This window comes from Colobus angolensis, unplaced genomic scaffold (genome assembly GCF_000951035.1).
Source record: "Colobus angolensis palliatus isolate OR3802 unplaced genomic scaffold, Cang.pa_1.0 Scaffold103, whole genome shotgun sequence".
Lineage (NCBI taxonomy): Eukaryota > Metazoa > Chordata > Mammalia > Primates > Cercopithecidae > Colobus > Colobus angolensis.
The window spans coordinates 6,436,514-6,461,704 of record NW_012111253.1 but is presented as its reverse complement, the minus strand read 5'-3'; the positions used below and the strand labels follow the sequence as shown (position 1 = coordinate 6,461,704).

The following is a 25,191-nucleotide window of genomic DNA, read 5'->3' as shown; positions in this document are numbered from 1 at the left end:
ACTTAACATTTTATGTAAATAATTTTAATATTCTAGAATTATAGATGTCCTTATATCATTTCTCATCTGTTGAAGAAATTTAGTAAATACAATTGATTTTTGTCTTTTTGGCTAACTAACCAGAAGGTACTGTTAGTTATTAATATAACGTAAGTTTCTCTTTTGTTTTTTAAGTGGTCGAACTAGTTTGGGGTGGAACCAGTATCACAGATGTAAATTCTATGTTCTTGAGTAAAAAGAACCCCTCTTACCTTCTTTGCCTTTGAATAGTAGGAAAAATAATGATACTTCTCTCCTAGCTCCATCCCCAGCCTTTTTGGCCCTCCTGTTCCCTGGCAGCATTGCAAGCTTGTGGTTGGACTCTTCCCAGCTAGGGCAATATTTCAAAAAAAAAAGTAGGCTCTCTGGCCACCTGCATCTGCAACCCCCAGGTCCTTGGTTAAAGAGTAGACCCCTGCCCCTCACCCTGGCTCTACTGACTTGAGTCTCTGCAGGTGGCACCTGGAGATCAGTCTTGCTCACTAACATATGAGAATGCTCTTCTAAGGGATCTCATTACCTTTAAGGCTAACAGGTTCTAGAAATGCTCTTAAGTCATCTAGGGAAAAAAACAAATGTCTTTTAAAGAGACATGCACATTTCTAAGGCTTAAAAGAACTCTACAGAAGCAAAAATTTAAAAGTACTTATTTCCTACCTCTCCTTGTTCTTATCGTTAAAGTTGATTTAGACACTAAGGGAATGGAGTCTGGAAAATATTTTGAGTGTGTAGAATAGTAGAGAGAAAGCAAGCGATGGAGGAGCCTGGATATAGGAAGACTGGCTGTGGCTCCTAGGATCTTTGCCAGAAGTGTAATATTATTATAGGCTTGAAATTATTGTTTTAATCAATCTACTAAAATGGTCTTTAAAAAGAGTTCTTCTCTGATGTATATCTCTTTTACCCTTACTAGTAATAATATTTATTCTATAATAGAAAGATTCTGAAGGAATTATATAACATGTGAAATCTTAGGTTTGTTTCTCTTCAGATTGGGTCAGTTAGTAACTCTTGACACTGAGGTATAAAAATTGTTAAATACTTTTCAAACCTAATCTTTAATAAAAATTAGGCAGTTGGGATCTTCAGCACAATAATTTTATAGTAATATTTGTCATCTTATACTTGATAGGGTTTAATATCAAGTCACTCTTCTAGGTCTCATTAAAAGAAAGAAAAGGTATAGAATGTTAGAGATAGGAAAGAATTGATTAAAATGAATGACACGGTCATCACTTATAATATGTGAGCCTTCGAACTGCAAAATTTTTTTCATACTTCTGTGAAATCATGCAAGCAAGTCAGTGTGGCACTTATGCAGCTCAAACCTCAAAGGAAATGGTTGTCAGACTGTGGTTGTTACTGTTGATGTAAATATCTCTGTGTTTCTGTGCTGGTGTTCTGTGTTAATGAACCTTGTGTCTTATTTCAGAGAGATTCCCCTTCCACTTCCAGACAGTCCCCAGCTAATGGTCATAGCAGCACTAACAATTCTGTTTCGGTAAGAACTTTAGCTCCACACAGCAAAGTGTGACAATTTTGTTGGTGCTCACCTGCCATGAGTGTTCTAGTTACATGTGTTCAGTGGAAATAGTGTCTTCTGCTGATATACAAGGCTACTACAGCTACAATGCACTTTACTCCTGGAAAATCTTTTTTAACATTTCCTTCTCATTAAAAATTCCCTTCAGCAGTTAAATTTGAAGAAATGTAGTTCAATACTGCTTTGGTCATTCTAAAAATATTTCTATGCCACCCCACTTGTATATATTTCTTTGCTCAAACCTATACAAACGATGTAAATGGAAATTTGTTTAAACTTCTAAATATTTTTTAATTTGAAAAAGATAAATGTAAAAATTTTGCAGAGTAGGCATTTGGGTATTCTTGGGCTTTGTAGTTTTCTATTCTGAGTGATATCAGCAACATGTTTTAGTTTCCGCTATCTAAGTTTACGAATTGGTGTGCCCTCTGTTATTGTGGTACGTGCACATATTTTTGTGAATTATAAGCCTTGCCTGGATATGAAAAGCAAAAAGAACTGGCTTCAAACTGCACTTAAGCCACGCTGTTATCACATCTTTAACACAAAGTACTTTATATTTGACTTGAACTTGGAGTTTTAAATTTTTTCAGAACTATCCGTTTTGGAATATAGAAAGAATTGCTTTTAACTTAGTTAAACAAATGGAAGCACTTAACAGGTGCAGGTTGGCAATATTTTTGTTGCTAATACTGCTGTTTATCACCCAGTTAAAATTATTGGGAGTTCTAATAATGCAGCAGTATTCTTCTATCCTGACTTTTAATTTGCCGTTTGAGAATATATCAACTTTTTTATCACGTAAAATTGTAAATAATTTAGAAATTATCTCAAATGGAATGATATTCTAAGTATATCAGTAAGAGAAATTATGAAACAAAATTTTCTACGACTTTATTTTCAACTTTAAAATAGGCTACCAAAGGAATTCATTCATAACAGTTAACATTTAATGCTTTTAAGATGAAAAACCATATAGCCATTGAATTTTTCAAAATCTAAATGGTTGCAGTGACTAAGTTGAAAAGGGCAACAGCTCCTTTTATTTATTTATTTATTTTTAATAGGCTGTTTCACTTGCAGTGGCTTTTGTGTTGAAGATGCTGAGTTGTTTCTTAAGAACACATTATCTCTCTGCTTAAACTTACCTGCTTTCTTCAGCTTGCTGCTAAATGGCCTGGGTTTGATTTTTTTGATAACTCAACATTTCTGAGAAATGGAATAATGTATATTATCTCTTTACAACTTAAATCTAGCTCATTTTTTTTAACCATATTGTAACAGAACACACAAATTACTTTGTACTCTTGAAAAATAAATGAAAATTTTTCTCCTGGGTTGGCTTTATTCTACAGGACTTGCCATCAACTACCCAACCAAAAGGACGACAGGTGAATAGATATCCTCTATAGAAACTTCTCTAAACTGAGCTGCTAATAGCCAATCCTTTATTAACCCTTTCCATCCCATAATGTTTGCATTTTGGACCATAACATTTGAGCATTGAGAGCTTGTACCATTTCATTTTAACACATTACACATGACTAATTCTCTATAAAGAATTTTTCCTCACATCTTTGTAGCTGTGATGGTTATTGTAATTTCAACCTGATAATTTTATATTAACGGTTAAGAATTCATCCTTCGGGGGGGGCCTATGGGCCTGCCTCTGGCATGCAAAAGAATTTTAAAGGTTATAACATTCTTAGAATTCTAAGAATAACTAAAAAGTACCTGCTGATGAACATTTTTAAGCAACAGTTTTCTGAAGTTGAAAGCTTTTTCTTAAGTTTATATTTGCATGTGTATTTCTAAAAGCCATTTGCAATGAAAAATAAGAAAAGAATATAAATTATCTTGGCTTTACATCCTGATATACCTGTGCTAGTTCAAACATGAAAAGTTAAGTGCTGCCTAACACTGGCAAGTAACTTTCAAATTGCCAGCACTTTAGAGGTATAGATTTTATTTATTTATTTATTTATTTTTTTGAGGCGGAGTCTCGCTCTCTCGCCCGGACTGGAGTGCAGTGGCCGGATCTGAGCTCACTGCAAGCTCCGCCTCCCGGGTTTAGGCCATTCTCCTGCCTCAGCCTCCCGAGTAGCTGGGACTACAGGCGCCCGCCACCTCGCCCGGCTAGTTTTTGTATTTTTAGTAGAGACGGGGTTTCACCGTGTTAGCCAGGATGGTCTCGATCTCCTGACCTCGTGATCCACCCGTCTCGGCCTCCCAAAGTGCTGGGATTACAGGCTTGAGCCACCGCACCCGGCCTAGAGGTATAGATTTTAAATGCAAATGCAGAAACTTGTTAATTTTATAGGCTGGATTGCTGAAAATAAACAGAAAAAATCACACAGTGGTTCCAAAGTCTTCAGGTTGGTTTTACAGTGACTTAAACATTAATATTCAATTTTAATTTCAAGAGATAGAATTTTTATGGGATTTTTATCTTGAAATATAGTATTAAAAATAATCAGATTTAGTGTTAAGATACGTATAAATTAGTACCTGATAGAATTCACCCATAATTTTGTCTTAAGACTGTATAATTGATGCAACATGGGATATGAATTACCTTATCTTAAAGCATTTAAAAATCAAATAATTCATAAAATGCAACCATATAATAAACCCTTGAATGCTAATCTATTTCCTAAGTAAATTCACATATCGTAAAACTCAGAGCCTGGAACTATGCATGTCTTGAAGCTCTGTGCTGATTTAAAGTGTTACATTGGGGAAACTAGGGTTCTAATTCATTTTTATTCTCTCAGAAGAGTAAAATACAAATCTAAAACCTAAATTAGAAAAAAATAAAGCTATTTTTTTAACTTTTAAAAAAGTTGTTTGAGTTACACTTAACTTTATCAGCAGTGGGTAGACACACTGCCAGTTGTCATATAAGCATTTTACAACAGGATACCAACCCAGAGTTCTTGCTAGTTTTAATTCGTGTGCTGCTTTAGGGTTAAAACTTATCCTGACTGCTAGTATTTATGGCTTAAAGGCTGCCACACAGTCATGACAACTTATCCATAATGCCAGCATCACCAATGCAGGTTTAAAAAAGAGTGAGCATACTTTTCTATAATTATAGGCCTATTCTGTTATAGTAAAAGCATAAATTAAGTCTTTATTCTTATTAAACAAGTATTTCAAGTATTCCTTCCAAATAAAAACAGCAAAGTTTTGAAGCTATACACATCAAAGATTACTAGTACATTGTTTCTAGCGGTAGAAGTTTTTTGTGTCGTATTTCCATGCATCGTTTTTGCTTTCACCATCTAATGTCCTGTTAGTATTGTAAGTGTTGCTGTGTGGTCATGACATTAGAGCTAACTTCTCTTTCACATCACTATGGCATCCTTTCTTACAAACTCCTGTTTTATAGATCTATGTAAGAGCACAATTTGAATATGATCCAGCCAAGGATGACCTCATCCCCTGCAAAGAAGCTGGCATTCGATTCAGAGTTGGTGACATCATCCAGATTATTAGTAAGGATGATCATAATTGGTGGCAGGGTAAACTGGAAAATTCCAAAAATGGAACCGCAGGTCTCATTCCTTCTCCTGAACTTCAGGAATGGTATGTTTTTATGCGTGTTTTACTTTGCTTGATTATAAAAACTAAGCCCTGACCATCCATTTTCCAATTTTATATTATTTTAGAGTGTAAAACCTGTTTGATATATTCCTTCCTTTACGAGCCAAACAAAATTTAAATTAGTCATCCACGAATTCTATATCTTCAGTATCTAGTGAGATCCCAGTTACAGAGTCAGGGCTTCATTTTACACACAAAGAAAGGAAGGTCTGGAAAGAGATTCGTTGACCAGCCCTGAGCCAAGTCATGGTCTCAGAGCAGAGCCCTCCACTCCTATATGCTGTTGCAATTGTTTTAGAATGGCATTTTAAAAATGTACCTTCTCCTTGCCCTTCTACATGCTTTCATGCCCATCCCATCCCACCAGCAGCAAAAAACGTAGGTGCAGTGCTTCAGTGTCACTCAGAGTATTTGAAGATAAAATGTATTTCACTGTTAGAAGAAAAGGGTAGTCAGAAGCTTTGTTCTTTACCTTCCCAGTCCTTTAAAAATACCTTTTCTGCTAGAAAGTTTAAGCCCTAAAAGCAGGCTAAAGTTAGGGGTTTTAGGCACTGTTTTTAACTGAGAGAAGAGGAGTCACAGATCACTGTATATTTTGATAGAATCTATTTCTGCTATTATTATTACAGTTTCCTTAGTAGAACTGTCTTTTGGAAAATATTGATGGTTTTACCTTTGTTGGTACTTGGGCAATATACCAGATTATTTCTAGCACAAAAGAAATAATGTCTGAGTTTTGTTTCATGTGGCAAAAATAACAGCCGTTAAGCATTCTGCCAGTTCCTCCTAAAATATTTGAACCCAACTAAAAGAGACTGAAGACATCGAGTCCATAGAAATTTCTTCCTGCTTTTATCCATTTTTCTCACTAGTTAAGAGATCTCTCAGTTAATCTCTTTTGCTTGATCGCCTCTTTCAGCTATCCCATGTTTCCCCAAAAACTAGTATTAAATTTAGAATGTTGGAGCTGATGAGGACTTCAGATACCATCATTTTATACATAAGGAAACGTGGGCCCAAATGGAGAAGCAGCAGCCTTCCATCTGGCGTTGTCTTCCAGTCTGATCTTCAAGAAACAGTTTAAGCATAAGCAGGAGGAAAGCAATCTCTAAGTTGTTGTCATAATGATGCCATTATATTCTTACTGATATTTACATTTTACAAAATGTCTTCTTTAGTATTACCATATATTATGGGCATTTATTGAAAATAATTGTGTAGATTCCAGACCTCTTCTGCCTAGTCAGATCATCTATCTATATAAACGTTTTACCAGTGTCTAGAACTCTGAGTCCTCTGGAGGAATCCTGAGTGATGGCAGTGCAAAAAGTAGATTTGCTTCCTATTTCCCATAATGATGGATGAGATTATTTGGATAAATCCTCCGGATGAAAAAAAAATGAAAAGTGCTGCAGAAAATATGTTTTTAAAATGACCTTGAAAACACTGAATAGCTGAAAAGGTATCAGGGGCCAGGCATGGTGACTCACACCTGTAATCCTAGCACTTCTGGACACTGAGGCGGGCGGATCACTTGAGGTCAGGAGTTCGAAGATAGCCTGACCAACGTGGTGAAACCCTGTCTATACTCGAAATACAAAAAAAAAAAAAAAAAAATTAGCCAGATGTGATGGCAGGCACCTGTAATCCCAGCTACTTGGGAGGCTGAGGCAGGAGAATTGCTTGAGCCTAAGAAACAGAGGTTGCAGTGAGCCGTGATGGCACCACTGCACTCTAGCCTGGGCAACAGAGTGAGAGTCCGTCTCGGGGGAATAAAAAGAGGTATTGGGGAGCTCAGTGACCAATTTTTTTTTTTTTTTTGAGGCGGAGTCTCGCCCTGTTGCCCAGGCTGCAGTGCAATGGCACAATCTCGGGTCATTGCAACCTCCACCTCCTGGGTTCAAGCGATTCTCCTGCCTTAGCCTCCCAAGTAGCTGGGATTACAGGCACCCGCCACCATGTATTTTTAGTAGAGACAGGGTTTCACCATGTTGGCCAGCCTGGTCTTGAACTCCTGACCTCATGATCCCCCCGCCTTGGCCTCCCAAAGTGCTGGGATTACAGGCGTGAGCCACCGCAGCAGGCCTCAGTGACCAATTTTTATATGAAAGCCTTTAATCAGAATGATAAGTGGAATATCAGAGTTACCACATGGCCCATTTTGCAAACAGGACATTTGTCATTACTGAACACTTCTGTGCCAGAGAACCAAGGTTAAGATCTAAGGCCAGTACAAGTTGGGGAATCTGTTAGTAGACACTCCTCATTGTTAGGAATGCAAAAGGCAATCCCCCCAGGCTAAAAGGAGACAGATAAGCATGCCCTTATTTCCCTTCAACACCGGAAGACTATAGAGAAAGCTGCCTTGTCACTGAGCAAAGCAAAAGATGAAGAAATTGGGAACAAACTTTCCCTGAAAAAATTGCGGCCACCAGTCCACCTTGAATGGATTTGCACCCAGGTACACATAGCCTGGGGCAGCCAGGGGAGCTGAAGCCATGTACTTGATTTGAAGTTTCCCCTTCCTTTACTAGTAATTTCAGATGTATGGTGTAAACAAAAAGAAAGTCTCTGAAGGCAAACACTTTTTTTTTTTTTTTTGAGACGGAGTCTCGCTTTGTGGCCCAGGCTGGAGCGCAGTGGCGTGATTTCGGCCCACTGCAAGCTCCGCCTACCGGGTTCACGTGAAGGCAAACACTTTTATCCTAACCCCCACTAACTTCATCCTATCCGCCTGACATAAACTTTTTCCAGGGCAGTAGCCAGCAAGTCAAAATTATCAGGCACACAAGGAAACAAGTAAGACGCAACAGAAATGACAGATAGTAGAAACGATTCCAAACCTACTGCATGTATTGGAATTAAGAGACAAAGATTTTTAAAATAAGCTTACCAGGTTGGCTGGTTTGTTTCTGAGACAAGGTCTTGTGCTCTCACCCAGGCTGGAGTGCAATGGCATGATCACAGCTCACTGCAGCCTCGACCTCCTGGACCCAAGCAATCCACCCACCTCAGCCTTCCCAGTACCTGGGACAACAGGCACGCACCACCACACCCAGCTAATTTTTTTCTTTTTCTTTTTTTTTTTTTTTGTAGAGATGAGGTCTCACTATGTTGCCCAAGCTGATCTCCAACTCCTAGGCTCAAGTGATCCTTCCACCTTAGCCTCCCAAAGTGCTGGGATTACAAGCATGAGCTACCGCGCCTAGCCCAGGTTTTTACAAATCATTAATAAGCTTGTAAAATATCTTCAGGGAGCGGAAAAACATAGCAGATTTTAAAAAGAACCAAAAGAACATCCAGGGGAAAACATCCTGTAACAAAATTAAAATCTCAGTGGTCACACCTATTAGAATGGCTAAAATTTTTTTGAAGTTTCATCAGTAGGTAAATAGATCAATAAATTATGATATATCCATACAATGGAATGCCACTCAGCAATAAAAAGGATCAAACTATTGATATCTGCAGCAATATGGATGAAACACAAGATTATTATGCTGAGTGAAGGAAGCCAGGCAAAAAAGAGAACATGCTATATGATTCCATTTACATAAACTTCTGGAAAATGCAAACTTATCTATAATGACAGTTGCCTAGGGATGGGGGTGGAGGGAGGGAGGAATTACAGAGGAGCATGAGGAAATTCTGGGGGTAATGAATATGTTTTTCTTTTTTTGGAGATGGAGTCTCATCCCGTCGCCCAGGCTGGAGTGCAGTGGTGCAATCTCAGCTCACTGTAACCTCTGCCTCCCCGGTTCAAGTGATCCTCCTGCCTCAGCCTCCCGAGTAGCTGGGATTACAGGCACCTGCCATCACGCCTGGCTAGTTTTTTGTATTTTTAGTAGAGACAGGGTTTCACCGTGTTGGCCAGGCTGGTCTCGAGCTCCTGACCTCAAGTGATCTGCCTGCCTCGGCCTCCCAAAGTGCTAGGATTACAGGCGTGAGCCACCATGGCCAGCCATTTTTATTTTTTATTTATTTTTTATTCTTCTAAAGTCAAGGTATTTCTCTGTCTCCCAGGCTGGAGTGCAGTGGTGCAATCTTGGCTCCTTGCAGCCTGGAGCTCCTGGACTCAAGCGATCCTCCTGTCTCAGCCTCCCAAGTAGCTGGGATTACAGGTGCCCGCCACCACACCCGGCTAATTTTTTAATTTTCAGTAGAGATGAGGTCTCATTATGTTGGTCAGGCTGGTCTTGAACTACTGACCTCAGGTGATCTGCCCACCTCGACCTCCTAAAGTGTTGGGATTATGGGTGTGAGCCACTGCACCTGGCTATGAATATGTTTTTCTTGATTGTAGTGATAGTTTCATGGGATGTATACAGATATCAAAACTGATAAATTTGTATGCTTTAAATATGTTCAATATATTGCCAAAAAACTGAACTGTTAAAGTTGCAAAATGTATATAGAGAGAAAGGGATTCTAACTGGGATGATAAGAAAGAGGCCCACTGGGCAGTGTGTACCCCAAGACCTGAGTAAGCTATTCCTGGCAGAAGAGAAAGATCAGTTTTCCTTTGGTTAGAAACTGAATTGACCTCTGGGATGTCAGGGGGCATGCAATACTAACAAGAAAGATTTGAAACAATTTTATCAGCCAGGCCCCCAAAACTTTGTTCAAATGTGTTGCTACCAAGTCACATTCTTCACATTTTCTACATGAGAAATCAGTTTTTTTGGACCCAAATGCCTTACTCTAGGCACATCAATCTAGTCCTTCGATATATTTTAGCTCCCGGGCTCTGTCTTCCCTCCCCTTGTCTTGCCTACAAGATCCTGATCTAAGCCATCAATAAATTGTTAAGCATGTGTTTGAAATTTCTTTCCAGGTTGACCTTAACCCTAACACGGTTTCCATGCACTTACTAAGCTAAAAGAGATAATGTTTATTTCCGGAGTGTCTGGTAAAAAACAATTTCATTCCTCTGTCATCACACCACATGAGACAATGCCACAAATTTTTCCTGGGAACGTGTATTTTTATGTTTTAAGCTTAAAAACATTTATTATAAGATACTCTCTACATTGTAACATAAGCTTCACAAGGTCACGATTTTGTGCCTTAACCTGTCGAAAAATTCCTCAATTCTGTTTGTTTCCAAAGATCTTATGCCTTTCAGTTCTGACTAATAGCACATACTGACTTGCACCAGAAGAATTCCCAAAGCAAGCCTTCATCAGCCTCCTCTGTATGCCACATAGGTAATATATGAAGATGGACTTTGATACTATTACTGAGAGTTCACAGTATTTTCCAATAAATGTCTTTCCCCCAACCAAAAATAAATACATAAAAACTCAGTGAACAAGAGTGGGTAAGAGACATGGAAGGCAGCCTCCTTAAGAAAATAGAAAATAACACTTCCCAAATCATTTTATGATGTCAACGTTACCCTGATACCAAAATTCAGTAAAGGCAGTTCAAGAAAAGGAAACTACATACCAGTGTCTGTCATGAACACAGAAGTAAAACTCCTCAGCAAAATATTAGCAAATTGAATCCAGCAATATATTAAAAAGATGATATATTATGAGCCAGTGGAGTTCGTACTGGGAATGCATGACTGGTTCAGCATTTCTAAACCAATCAGCCGATCCACTAGATTAACAGACTAGAGAAGAAAATCCACATAGTCATATCAATAGATGCAGAAAAAGCATTTGGTAAAATTCAAAACCCAATCAGATTAAAAGTCTCATAAACTGTGAACTGAGGGGAACTTAACCTGATAAAGGACATGTATAGCAAACCTACAACTAACATTACTAGAAAGGAAAAAAATTTGCAGATACGATTCTGTGTGTAGAATTCAAAGGAATCTGTAGACAATTAGAATTAGTAGCAAGGTTTAGAAAGTTTGCTGATATAAAATCAACATACGAAAACCAATTCTAACTTGCAACACGATAATATTATAAAATGTTCTTGCACACACACAAAACAAAACTGGATCTGATTAGGCCTCTAGATTTTATTACCTATTTGCAGGAAATACAAAGGACAGAGAGACATACTAAAGATGCCACAGGTACACAGTCAGAAAAATCCAGACTCTACAGAAACTAAAGGACGAACAACCAGTTTCTACAACAAACAAATTGTAAGGAAAGAAAGAGGAGGGAGAGGGAACCTATAGATTTTAAAGGGGTTTCAGAAGAAAACTGTATTCTTGAATTTGTTCCAAAATAATCTAGGATAAGGTGGTATAAATGACATAAGGCCAGGTGCGGTGGCTCACGTTTGTAATCCAGCACTTTGGGAGGCCAGACCAGTCTGGCCGACATGGTGAAACCCCATCTCTACTAAAAATACCAAAAAAATTAGCTGGGCATGGTGGCGGGTGGCTGTAATTGCAGCTACTTGGAAGGCCGAGACAGGAGAATCGCTGGAACCCGGGAGGTGGAGGTTGCAGTGAGCCGAGATTGTGCCACTGCACTCCAACCTGGGCGACGGAGTAAGACTCTGTCTCAAAAATAAATAAATAATAATAAAAAAATAAACTATGACTAATAATTGTCAAAGCTGGGTTGTAGATAGCTGGGTTTCATTACACTATATCCTTGTATGTGTCTGAAATTTTTAGTATTACAAAGTGTTTCTTAAAATACCATTTACAAAGCCTTTATTAAAAAATGGCCAGGCGTGGTGACTCGCGCCTGTAATCCCTGCACTTTGGGAGGCCAAGGTGGGCAGATCACTTGAGACCAGGAGTTCAAGACCAGCCTGGCCAACATGGCGAAACCCCATCTCTACTAAAAGAAAAAATATATATACAACAATTAGCTGGGTGTAGTGGTGCACACCTGTAGTCCCAGCTACTCAAGAGGCTGAGGCATGAGAATATGTCAAGCCTGGAAGGTGGAGATTGCAGTGAGCCAAAATTGCACCACTGCACTCCAGTCTGGGCGACAGAGACTCTGTCTCAAAAAATAAAATAACCTAGGAATAAATCTAACAAAGATGTCAAGACATTTACAGAATAAATTATAAAATTTGAGACCAGGTACAATGGCTCATGCCTGTAATACCAGCACTTTTGGAGGCCAAAACAGGCAGATTACTAGAGCCCAGAAGTTTGAGACTGTCCTCAGTAACAGAGCAAGATCCAGTCTCTACAAAAATATAAAAATTAGGCCAGGCCCGGTGGCTCACACCTGTAATCTCAGCACTTTGGGAGGCCGAGGCAGGCAGATCACCTGAGGTCAGGAGTTTGAGAACAGCCTGGCCAACACGGCAAATCCCCATCTCTACTAAAAATACAAAAATTAGCTGGGTGTGGTGGCGGGCACCTGTAATCCCAGCTACTTGGGAGGCTGAGGCAGGGAGAATCACTTGAACCCGGGAGGACAGAGGTTGCAGTGAGCTGAGATCATGCCACTACACTCCATCCTGGGCGACAGAGCAACACTCTGTCTCAAGAAAAAAAAAAAATTAAGTGGCATGCACCTGTAGTCTGCTACTTAGGAACCTGAAGCAGAAGGATCGCTTGCACCCAGGAAGTCAAGGTGACAGTGAGCCAAGATTGTACCACCGCACTCCAGCCTGGGCGACAGAGCAAGACTCCGTCTCAGGGGGAAAAAACAACAACAACAACAACAACAAAATATATATATGTATATAAAAACATTTAAAAAGATATAAGTAAGTGGAGAGACATACTGTGTTCAAGGACCGGAAGACTCAGTATTACAGAGATGTCTATTCCTCCTAGTTAGATTTCATAGATAAGATGCAATCCCAACAGTTTTGAAATTGACAAGCTAATTTTAAAGTCTACATGGAAATGCACAAGGTCAGGAATAGCCAAGATGCTCTTGAAGAACAAGGAAGGAGGTCTTGCTCTACCAGATACCAAGACTTGTTATAAAGCTATAGTAAACAAGATAATAAGGTATGGGTTTAGAGATGCTCAGATAGACCAGAAAGGAATAGAGAACCTGAAAACACTCCCATACATAAATGGACACTTGATGTGCATAGCTATGAGGAATGGACAGGCTTTTCAATAATGTGGGACGATTGGGTATCCATTAGGAAGAAAAAAGGAATTGGACCCCTCCTTTATACCATAAGCAAAAATCAGTTCTAGGCCGGGCACAGTGACTCACGCCTGTAATCCCAGCACTTTGGGAGGCCAAGGCAGGTGGATCGCACAAAGTCAGGAGTTCAAGACCAGCCTGACTAACATGGTGAAATCCCATCTCTACTAAAAAAATAACAAAAATTAGCCAGGCATGGTGCCACACGCCTGTAATCCCACCTACTCAGGAGGCTGAGGCATGAGAATCGCTTGAACCTAGGAAGCAGAGGTTACAGTGAGCCGAGATTGCACCACTGCACTCCAGCCTGGGCATCACAAGGAGACTCTGTCTCAAAAACAAACAGAAAAAACAGCAGTACTAGTACATTAATACCTGAAATGTAAAAGACAAAACTATAAACTTTGAGAAGGTAATATTGGAGAATATCTTCTGGGACAAGGAAGGATTTCTTTTTATTTTTATTTATTTTTCTAAAATCAGGGTCTCTGTCTCCCAGGCTGGAGTGCAGTGGTGTAGTCTTGGCTGACTGCAGCTTGGAACTCCTGCACTCAAGTGATCCTGCTTCAGCCTCCCTAGTAGCTGGGACTACAGGCACATAACATCACACCAGCAATTATTTTTTTTTTTTTTGTAGAGATAGGGTCTTGCTATGTTGCTCAGGCTGGTCTTAAACTCCTGACCTCAAGTGAGCCTCCCTCCTTGGCCTCCCAAAGTGTTGGGAAATCCCCTGCTAAGAATTTCATTTTTGGTTTTTTTTACACAAGGTCTCGCTCAGTTGCCCAGGCTAGAGTGCACTGGCATGATCTCAAATCACTGCAACCTCCACCTCTCAGGCTCAAGTAATTCTCCTGTCTCAGCATCTGGAGTAGCTGGGACTACAGGCACATGCCACCACACCCGGCTAATTTTTGTATTTTTAGTAGAGATGAGGTTTCGCCATGTTGCCCAGGCTGATGTGAACTCCTGAGCTCAGGTGATCCACCTGCCTCAGCCTCCCAGAGTGCTGGGATTACAGGCATGAGCCATTGCACCTGGCTGAGGATTTCTTAAGATATCAAAAATACTTCCCATTAAAGAAAAGACTGATGAATTTGACTAAATTAAAACTAATAAGTTATGCTCATCAAATGATACCATAAAGAGAACAAAAAGGCAAGCCACAGAGTAGAAGAAGATATCTGCAACACATATATTAATAACTAACAAAAGCATAATATCCAGACTATATAAAGAATTTCTACAAATCTATGAGGAAAAGACAACTGAATAGAAGAATGGTCAAAAGACTTGAACAGACACTTTACAAAAGAGGAAATTCAGTAGCCAATAAACATATGAAAAAATGATCAATCTTAATAATGAGTGAAACGTAAACTAAAATGTAAATTAAAAACACAATGGTATTCCATTATTCATCCACCATGATGGCTAAAGTTAAAGATGGATAATAGCAAGTGTTGCCAACAAAGTGGAACAGTAGGAATGTTCATACACTGCTGGTGGGAATGTAAATCAGTACAATGTCATTGGAAAGTAACTTGCCATTTACAATAGCACCATATGGCATTCCGATCATGATTTTGGATCTTATATCTGAGTCACCTGGGGACCCTTGGTTAGCCCCCATGAGCAAAATCATTAAGAGAGCAAAGTCTTCTGTGGCAGTATCCTGAAAAGCAAGTATTTGCTTAGACTGAACCTAAAAGAGCAACTTTTTAACATCATCTTTGTTTATGTTACCAGTGCTGGATATTATAGATCAAAATAATTTCCTGATTGTGGTTATAACTGTGAATTTAATCAGAACACACTTTTTGTATCTTAGAATCTCCATGTAGCAGTAGTACCATTTATTAAGCATATACTGTGTGCCTGGTGTGCTAGGGACATTATTTACATTATTTGTTCTAAATCTTTACAACAGCCATCCAAAAGGCTCCAAGAGTGCAGATAGAATATTCTGGCTAAGATCATGAGCTGTGGTGCCCGACCTTCCCCACTCTTTCACTTATTAGCTGTGTAATTTGGGACAAATTGCTTAACCTTTCATTCCTTCAATCCCCTCATCTGTAAAATGGTGATGCAATTCCCTGTGTTGTTAGAAAGATTAAAGGAGTTAATGCATGTAAAGTTCCTAGAAAAGTGTCTAACATTAAGTGCTCAGTATCAGCTAACAAGTGACAACGCCAGAATTCAAACCAGGCCTGTGTTGAAACATTCTACTGTGTCTCATGGCCACATGTTTAGGCATCTAATCTGTGTTGTCAGTATATGTTCAAGGAATACCATGCCATTTTAATATAAGCCTATATTTTAAAAACATTTCTAGGAAATTGTCATGAAAACCGAAGAATAGCCTTTGTCCAAATTTTTTGAAAGATTAGGATGAGTATGGTTATGCTGTTTTATGTAAATTCTTCAAATGGATGACTCTTCTATTTTATCAACCAGAACTATAAATTCATTTTATTTTATTTTTATTTTTGTGTGTGCTAGGCGAGTAGCTTGCATTGCCATGGAGAAGACCAAACAGGAGCAGCAGGCCAGCTGTACTTGGTTTGGCAAGAAAAAGAAGCAGTACAAAGATAAATATTTGGCAAAGCACAATGCAGGTAGGGAAAAGCACGACTGTTACTGAGGCTGGGTTAAGCATCTCCAAGACCTAAAGAGATGTAATATTTTAATTCAGTCTTCAGTGTTCTCTGTCCAAAAAATTCTACCATATGAGATCTTCATCAACTTTCAAAACCTTTAAGAAACCCCTACCTCCAATTAATATGTTGGTTATTTGCTAGATATTTTACAGAGCTATACTTTATAGGACAAAAATGTTATTTTGAAATAGTATCCTCTGGAATGAAAAGAATCCAACACGTTAAGTCCTCCCCTGAAAAATGAAAGCCTGAGAGTTTGCAGAGTAGCCAGGATTCTTATCTCCTTGGCTGGGATTGGTCTTGAACAGATCTCCTCCCCTCTGGCTCCTTCCTGGCCCTTGGGCGTGGCCCTGTGATAAACATCTAAGGTTAGAGGTGTGCTCTTATCAGAGAACTGTGCCACAAATGGTTCTGTGGTTGCTTTGAAAGAGTACAAATGACATGGACACTAACTTGGTTTTGTCCATTTCTGTGAGTAGTCTTCTTCCCTCATGATATTTCCAAGCTCCCACAAGAGCAAGAATCTTATCTTGGCCTTCCCTTTATAGTATGTATGTTTGCCCATATGGAAGTTTGTATTCAACTTAAGTCAAAATGTTCACTTGTCTTGTTAAAAACAGAAATTAATACCAAAAAGGCATGATCTGTTGTTGCAATAGAATATCCAGAAGATTTGCAGGGTGCAACTTAAGCTAAAGAAAATGCATAGTGATATACAGAAGTGCTAACATAAGAAGTTATTTTCAATAACTTCTTAATATGACTCCTTTTATAAGGAACTTTTTCTGAGGAATTGAAAGTCCTGACTGGCATTAGGTTAGTTCCCAAGGTTTCAGAAATAGCTCCAAAAATTAGAAATGTGGCCAAAAAAATCAAGTGAATCCAGTCATGCATACCCAGATTGATGGCATAACTGACAAGTATGAAATGCATTTTTCTATGTAAATGTTATAACATACTCTGAATTGTTCATTTCTCAATCAGAAATTAAAAGTAAACATTTCAAACTGCTATATAATGTGGAATGAATGTGAGTGGCCACATGGGTTAAGTTTAAACGGCTCAGTTAAATAAGGAATCATTTCCTTCTCGTTAGTTACATTGTACCACATTTTTATTTCCAAAAACAGTATAATTTCTGATTATGTGCTACTACAGAGCAGCAGTTTCATAATGGCTTTTTTGGTTTTATAAAGGGAAGAAATAGTTAAAGCAGACTAGTTACACAAAATGTAGCAACTATTAAGTAAATGCTCAAGTATACTATTTGAAGAAATGCACTGCAGAGCCAGTCACGGTGGTGGTGCCTGTAATCCCAGCTACTTAGGAGGCTGAGGCAGGAAGATTGCCTGAGCCCAGGAGTTTGAGGCCAGCCTGGGCAACATAGCAATACCCTGTCTATACAAAATAAAAATGAAATAAATAGAAATGCACAGCGGTATCAGCAGAATGTTGCTTCACAGAAAACGTCAGTGGTTATTACCAAGTCTCCTTAGTTGCCCTTATTTCTGTCAGCTTCTAACAGTCTAACACAATCTAATAGGCTGACAAGGAGATGTGTTGACATATAAATTGAGAAATGTATGCATCTCACCTTGTAATTTTTGCAACAGTGTTAAATGATACATAGATATAGATGGCATTGAAAGTAACTTACACCTAGAAAAGCGAAGAAATGGCTGGTTCAGGCTGTCAGTTCATCATTAGATTTATGCTGTACTAATAGAGGGTATGTAAACATGAGTATTTAGTTTGCCAGTATTCTTTAATTCAGCTCTGAGGAAAGTAAGAAATTAATTCATTGAAAAACTAGAATTCTCTAAATACTGTCAAAGAATCAATTTAATCATTCATTTAAGAATTTTGCCAGAAAATCAGCATCCAATCTGGCAGCCAGTGTTTTCACTTTTGTGTGTGTGTGTGTGTGTGTGTGTGTGTGTGTGTGTTTTCACTTTTTCCACTCTTTCGCCACCAGGGCATCACTGGTCTTCTTCCATTGTTCCCATTCTCTGATTCCCGTTTGGTGGTGCACAGTGGTCCTGCAAACACGCCTGTAAGCTTAATAAGCAGCTGGAGATAGGACCAGGAATTAGCACACCTGAGTGTGCAATTTGGGCAAATCACTTCGCTCCTGCGGGCCTTGAAATGAGGGAATTAAGTTAGTCAATCAAGGATATCTTTTCTAATTCTAAAGATCAGTGGGTCTCAGGTTCTTTCATCACTGGGCCTGACAAATGGCACTCATTCAATGAAGCCAAGTATTCTTGTACTGTCTATCTCAGGCTCTTGCTCTCTGGTAGACGTTGCCTATCCAAGTTGAAAGCTATTACCCTTGACATAGAAGGCAGGAGCCTAATAGGGGTAGAATAGAATTGTTTTTTCCTCTGTCTTTTGACACTTACCTCCTATCCCAAACCATTGACCTCTCTAAGTTCTTGTCAACTTAGAATGAAGAAAGGAGGGGTTGAGAGGACAGGGGAGCCTACTGCCACCACCTGTTTGGTATCATCAGTATTTTCCTAACCAGCAGTCTTCTGGGCATCAGAACCTTCCTTGCCATGCTTGAGGGGTTGTTCTACATGTCATTGTGTGTCACTGTGTATAAGGCCCTCCTTTGAAAGAAAGTCTGAGCTTCTTAGATAGTCCTTGCAGAGACCCTTAAGTGTCTTTGTAGAACTTTGTGTTTAGGCCTATTTGTGATTCTCTAGTCAGGATATCATTATTAGGCTTCCCTCGCCTGCAAAATAATCACTGTGAGCTCTCTTTTTAGTTTCTCTTTCTGGGAGAAGATTCCCAACATTTTTCCTGGACCTTCTGAAATACACTGCCTGCAAAGCCTAGCATTCCTTTCTGTCACCATCTCTTCAGGTTTCTTCTGCATCATCAACCAACTCTTCCATTTTGTTCATTAGAAAGTCCAGAAGAACCATTTGCTTAGTATTACCTTTGCTTTACAAGAGATCACATTGTCAAATATTTAATCAGCTGTTCTGCTTTTAGCTATGATGAAAGATCATCCCAATGTACAGAAGTGTCCTTATAAAGAATTGCTCTAAAAGACTGAGAAACAAATACTATTGACCTCCATTGGTGTGGCAGTTGCTTTGAGAAGTATCATAGCCTTTCATACCAAACTAGATGGGCTCATGGGCCACAGATCAAACAAGATCTCGAAAGAATTTTTCTGGCTTCTTTAGAAGTTGATGGTAAAATACAGTACTCTGTTCTTCTGCTACTACTCAGTAAATTAAAATAAGGGCCATATGTTTTGTTTCCTGCTTCAAATCTTTGAGAATTCATCATATATTGATGGCAAGATCCAAACCTTATCAAATTCTGGCATTATTTGTATTTGTGGTACAAATGAAGGTTGGGAATTTTGTCATTATCTAGAACTGGTGGGAATGATAATACTAGAATTATTTCCATTTTTGTCACCAGGAAATTCTACATAGCTTGTTAAAGTGGAATTCTGTTCAGACTGTGTTACCTACAATTCCCATCATAAAGTGACAGCCTATTCGCTGAATTTGACCCATGAGTAAATTTTGTCCCTCTAACTCCCACACACACAGTGTTTAAAATAAGTTTTAATAAGTCATCACATGTGAAAGTCAGGATATTTAACATAAAAATTTGGGTTTCAGAGTTCCCTTAGAAGAACAAGGAATGCAGCAATACCAGGCCCACTTTCTCTCGCAGTAACTCTGGGTGGTTAATGTGACCTTTGAATGGTCACTCATTCTCCAGCACACACTGTCCACACCACTCCCTGTTTTTGCACCTGGCCCACTTCATTCAACCACATTAGCTACCTGACCCCTGCGGGCATTCAAGTATGTACTCCTTAACCCAATGCTACCAGTGTACAATGCTCTTTTGAATTGGAGGTCTTTATAGTATTTGAAGATCTTGATAGCATTTCCAACTGAGACAAGGATTCAATGTTAATGACTTTTTTATGGAAAAAAATCAACCTGGAAAGCAGTTACATAAATACTTAAAAGAAGTGTCTGGAATGTTAAGTAGTTTAGTAGGAAATCAGGGTAATATGAGCAAACTGTGCCAGACAGTATTTCTGAATCCTTGGGAATAGATTTGATTTTTATGGTGTGTGTAGCTTTTACAGCAAATACATTTTCTGTAACACATAAAAGGTTTCTAGCCATGTATACTCGGTGCAAAAAGCATTGTGGTGTGGCTAGAAAAACTGAACTCTAGAGGCATTGAGATTCCTCAGCCCCCAGGACTTCCAAAAGTCATTTTAGATCAAGTTACTAATGTAAACTTTTTAAAAATTTAGGAAGTTTTCATTAATTTGTTTTCTTAAATGTTAGAGCCCCGAAATGTTTACATACACATATTTGAACATAGGGGATTTCTACAGTACCATTCATAGGTGTGTTTAAATTATGCTATATACCACAAATTAGTACTGTTGACTTTAAAAGCTATTCTTTTTTTTCTGGAATACAAGCAACTCTAAAGGAAACGAAAAGTAACCCATAATCTCACTCACTGCCCTGTTGGCATTAAAAATAATAATAGGCTGTGCGCAGTGGCTCATGCGTAATCCCAGCACTTTGGGAGGCTGAGGTGGGTAGATCACTTAGGCCAGGAGTTCGAGACCAGCCTGGCCAACATGGCAAAACCCCATCTCTACTAAAAGTACAAAACTTAGCTGGGTATGGTGGTGCACGCCTGTAATCCCAGCTACTTGGGAGGCTGAGGCAGGAGAATCACTTGAACCCGGGAGGCGGAGGCTGCAGTGAGCCAAGATCCCGCCACTGCACTCCAGCCTGGGTGAAGGAGTGAGACCCTGTCTCAATAATAATAATAATAATAATAAAAGTAATAGGCACACATGGTTAGAAATTACACATGGTACAGGACAGTACAAAGTGAAAAGCAAAAGGCTTCCATGTCTACACTCTCTGAAGTGGTTTTCTTGTAACTATTCTCGATAAAATGTCTATGCTAGTATATAAAATCCACTGGCTTTTATATAAGGTTATTGTTGAATTTCTATTAAATGAGTTTGTTTCTTAATGTGATTTATTTGCCTTGTGTTTAGAATATTGCATGATAAAGTTTATTTTGTACATATTATACTTTTATTTTACTAATATATGAAAAGCCATATTTCAATGACCCCTGTACATTTTTCATGCTGTCTCACTCCCAATGGCCTCTGTGCATGTAAGTAACCTGTTGAATGACTATGCCTCTGTGTTTTTGATGATTTTCTTTTAAGTCCTTTTTTTTAATCAGCAAGCAACTTAAAACCTTTAAAAGTTCATTCTTTAAGTGCTTTCCTAATATTCTTTGTATCTCTTATTTTAAAATACCCTTTTTTTATTGTTTCTCAACCCTATGACCGTGTGGCAATTTCATTTAGACCAGAGTAACCTCTTCATGCTGCTCCTTTATGGTTAAGATATTGATGTTTAACATATTTGTTTCATTTCATTTTCATAACATAGCTGTTTGTGGTTTTGATTGTTGACATCTAACTCATTCTTATGTGTTTTTTTAAAAAAATGACAAGTCTTAATTTGGTAGGATTAGAGTTAGGGCTCTATAGAGGGATAGGTGTGTGTATATACCATTGAGAAAGCTTGTGTCATCATCATCATCTTGCTCTTTCGTGAGATGCTTGCTTATTTTTATTAAAATATATTAAAACATATCTGCTTGTCAATGCACTTCTTTCATAAGCATACTTTTTCTTGATGGAAATATCACTCAGAGGGCAATAGGTCTAAAAAATAATGCCATCAGCACTCCTGCTTTTATTTTCGCAACTCTCATCACTCCATTACTACTGCAGTGTAACTAACTAGCCCTACCACAGAGGGCCTCATGTTCATTTTAATTTTGTGAGTCTGCCATTCTGAACACAGAAAACATTTCTCGCTTTTTAGCTATTGCTAGAAGATATGCTTTAAAGACTTTCAATCAACCTTTATAAATCAAGTTATCGAAAGAAAACAAATGCGCAAATACCCATTAATATACACTAACCTCTATTTTAATATATTGTATTTGTTTATATATTGTGATAATGGTGCTTTTTGTTTGTTTCTGATCTATTCTATTCCCAGGTATCTTATTTTGCATTTTAAGTGATTGGGCAAATCACTAATGTTAAGAATTAAGGTGATATTCACAATCATTTGGCCATATTGTTTCAAGGAGTAGAAGGTTCTCTTAATGAATGATTGGCTAAAGTAGCGCAGATTTCGGCCGGGTGCGATGGTTCACACCTGTAATCCCAACACTTCGGGAGGCCAAGACCAGCGAATCACCTGAGGTCAGGAGTTCAAGACCAGCCTGGCCAACATGGTGAAACCCCGTCTCTACAAAAATACAAAAATTGGCTGGGCATAATGGCGGGTGCCTGTAACTCGGGAAGCTGAGGCAGGAGAATCGCTTGAACCTGGGAGGCAGAGGTTGCAGTAAGCCGAGATCGCACCACTGCACTCCAGCCTAGGCGGCAAAGCCAGAGTCCATCTCAAAAATAAATAAATAAATAAATAAATAAAAAATAAAGCAGCCCAGATTCCTTTATTACATCATTGAATCGATTTTACTGAATTTATTTTAACCCCTCTAAAATCCAGGGTTTATTCAATATTCTTTAAAAAAAGAAATGTCAGTATGTAACTGACAGCATTTGGGTATGACCATACAAAAATTACAGGAAACACAGACATACAATTTTAGCCCTTTGTGAGAATTTCCAAATGTGTGTGAGAATTGGACCATGTTGAATTTCAACAGGAATGGGCATCTGCTCAGGAAAGTTTCGTACATTGCTTGAAATTGCTTTTATGATAGTGTTAAGAGGCAGGTTTCAGAAAATATTTGTTAAAATATTTTTCCTCAGTCTGTAGTGATTAGAGAACTCCACTTTTGCAAAGGTTTCGGAGCTCAGACTCTGCTTTATGATTCTTTCCATCCTGATCTACCACACGCAGACTGCCCATGTAATGGGCGACAAGTTTTCAGGCCCAGGAAAGCATGTAACTCTCCTTACATATTCAAGACTCTCCATTGAGTGGATATCTGGGTTACAGTAAAGCTTGTGAGATGCTCATTGATAAGCTTGTGAAATAGTTACAGAACTTGCCTTAGAATCTAGCATGCCACCTTCATCAACTCTGTTGAAAGAAAGAACCATGAAGTTAAAGACCAGCTGCCCATGCATTTCTCATCCATCTTTAGAAATGATCTAGCTGGCCCCTCTCCTGGTTAACTTGAGTTGCATTCATGCTATATTCATGTTGGTCACTGTCTGTAGACTTTTTCTTTTTAGTATTACTGACTTCTTAGAATTGGAAAAATATGAACAGCATGTGGTTTCGAATGAATTCATATAATTTGTTGGATACTGCATGAAAAGATATGTAGCATCTTTTAGATTTGGACATTTTAATGCATGTGTTCAGCATCTTTGGATGCCCCTAGTTCTAAAGTGCATTTTCATGGGCTTAAAAATGAAAATTTCTCCCTAGATGCTATATGACTTAAATTACATATAAGCCATATATCGTAAGTTGGATTCATATTTTTAAGACATGGTTTTAATATAACTGTAGTTTTGCCAGTAGAATTATAATTTATGTACATGAAATAATCATTCCACAAATTCACCTTTCTTCTAAATCTTTGCGTTTTAGTGTTTGATCAATTAGATCTTGTCACATATGAAGAAGTAGTAAAACTGCCAGCATTCAAAAGGAAAACACTAGTCTTATTAGGTAAGTTTGATTGTATAAGTGGGTTGCTTATTCTCTCTTTCAAAACATTTTGTGAACATTATTAAGAGTTGTCAATTTTAACATTCTTTTTTCCCAAATGATATAGGCGCACATGGTGTTGGGAGAAGACACATAAAAAACACTCTCATCACAAAGCACCCAGACCGGTTTGCGTACCCTATTCCACGTAAGCAATGTCTCAATCTCTTTTCATTATATTTTTCCTATCACTTTTTTAACTCTATGTATTTTTTTCTGATTACATGAGGCATAACTGTTCATTGTAGGAAGTTCGTAAAATCCAAAAAAGAACAAGGAGGAAAATGAGTTAACAATAATCCCAACCCCTCTTTCCCTATAATAAGTGCTATAAATATTTTGTTGTATACCCTTCTAGGCTTCTCTGCTGTATACCCTTCTAGGCTTGTCTTAGTACAGATATGTGTATAGAGTGTGTGTGTGTGTGTGTGTGTGTGTGTGTGTTTTAAATAAATTTAGGTTCATCCATTCTGTTTGTAACAATTTTTCTAACAACATGTCATACACATTACCTAGACAAATTATTCTTCGGAAAAATAAGTTTTCATAGTTGTAAAGTTTCTGATATGACAATTTTTCCCATAATTAATATTTAAATTGTTGATTTCTTATCACTTTTTAAACCCAATCAATATGCTAAGTTGTTTCCGTAAAGATTTTCAAATCTGTAAAATTTTTAATTCTCCTTTATTTTCTGTATCTTACTCTTAACCTCTTGCCCTCTTCATTTTCTCAATTGTAAAATGAAGTAATTCCAGGATTGCAGAGGGGATTTGAGATCATGAGTATGAAGCGCTTAGCAGATAATGGATGAGTAGAAGCTATCTACCACTATCGTTTCATTATTATCATCATTATTCTAAAGTTTAAAATTTTAGGCAAGGCGCGGTGGCTCATGCCTGTAATCCCAGCACTTTGGGAGGCTGAGGTGGGCGAATCACCTGAGGTCGGGAGTTTGAGACCAGTCTGACCAACATGGAAAAACCCCGTCTCTACTAAAAATACAAAATTAGCTAAGCATGGTGGTGCATGCCTGTAATCCCAGCTACTCAGGAGGCTGAGGCAGGAGAATCGCTTAAACCAGAGGTGGAGGTTGTGATGAGCCAAGATCACACCATTGCACTCCAGCCTGGGCAACAAGAGTGAAACTCCGTCTCAAAAAAATAAAATAAAATAAAATTTTCATCCCAGAAGCTTTCTAGCAGTTCAGGGTTGGAAGAGCTAAAGGAGAATGATTTTTTAAGAGCAACAGGAGAAAATGTGAAGATTGGCTCCATTCTATAGGGCCTTCACATGCCTTCCTGAAGCAATGTCACCACCACTTACAGTTATCTGTACACCTCAGAGAGCCAGGAGGCTTCATGAGACAACCTTCATCCCAAAACCCTGTCTGATTTACACAAGAAATTTATCCAGCTGGGCGCGGTGGCTCACGCCTGTAATCCCAACACTTTGGGAGGCCAAGGCGGGCGGATCACAAGGTCAGGAGATCGAGACCA

At 38.5% G+C, this 25,191-nt stretch overlaps 1 protein-coding gene across 4 annotated transcripts in view; it reads left to right on the top strand.

Annotated features, from left to right (window-relative positions):
* The window catches only part of CASK (calcium/calmodulin-dependent serine protein kinase (MAGUK family)), a 428,292-nt gene that overhangs the window by 388,422 nt on the left and 14,679 nt on the right, over nucleotides 1-25,191 (top strand). Inside the window, exons 19-24 of one of the 4 annotated variants that reach the window (XM_011942497.1) lie at nucleotides 1,472-1,540; nucleotides 2,938-2,973; nucleotides 4,974-5,170; nucleotides 15,733-15,848; nucleotides 23,588-23,653; nucleotides 23,760-23,840. In XM_011942497.1, coding sequence (XP_011797887.1) covers nucleotides 1,472-1,540; nucleotides 2,938-2,973; nucleotides 4,974-5,170; nucleotides 15,733-15,848; nucleotides 23,588-23,653; nucleotides 23,760-23,840 — 565 coding nt within the window. Of the gene's footprint in view, nucleotides 1-1,471; nucleotides 1,541-2,937; nucleotides 2,974-4,973; nucleotides 5,171-15,732; nucleotides 15,849-23,572; nucleotides 23,654-23,759; nucleotides 23,841-25,191 lie in introns of all 4 variants that reach the window. The other 3 variants (XM_011942488.1, XM_011942514.1, XM_011942504.1) reach the window with 3 other exon arrangements.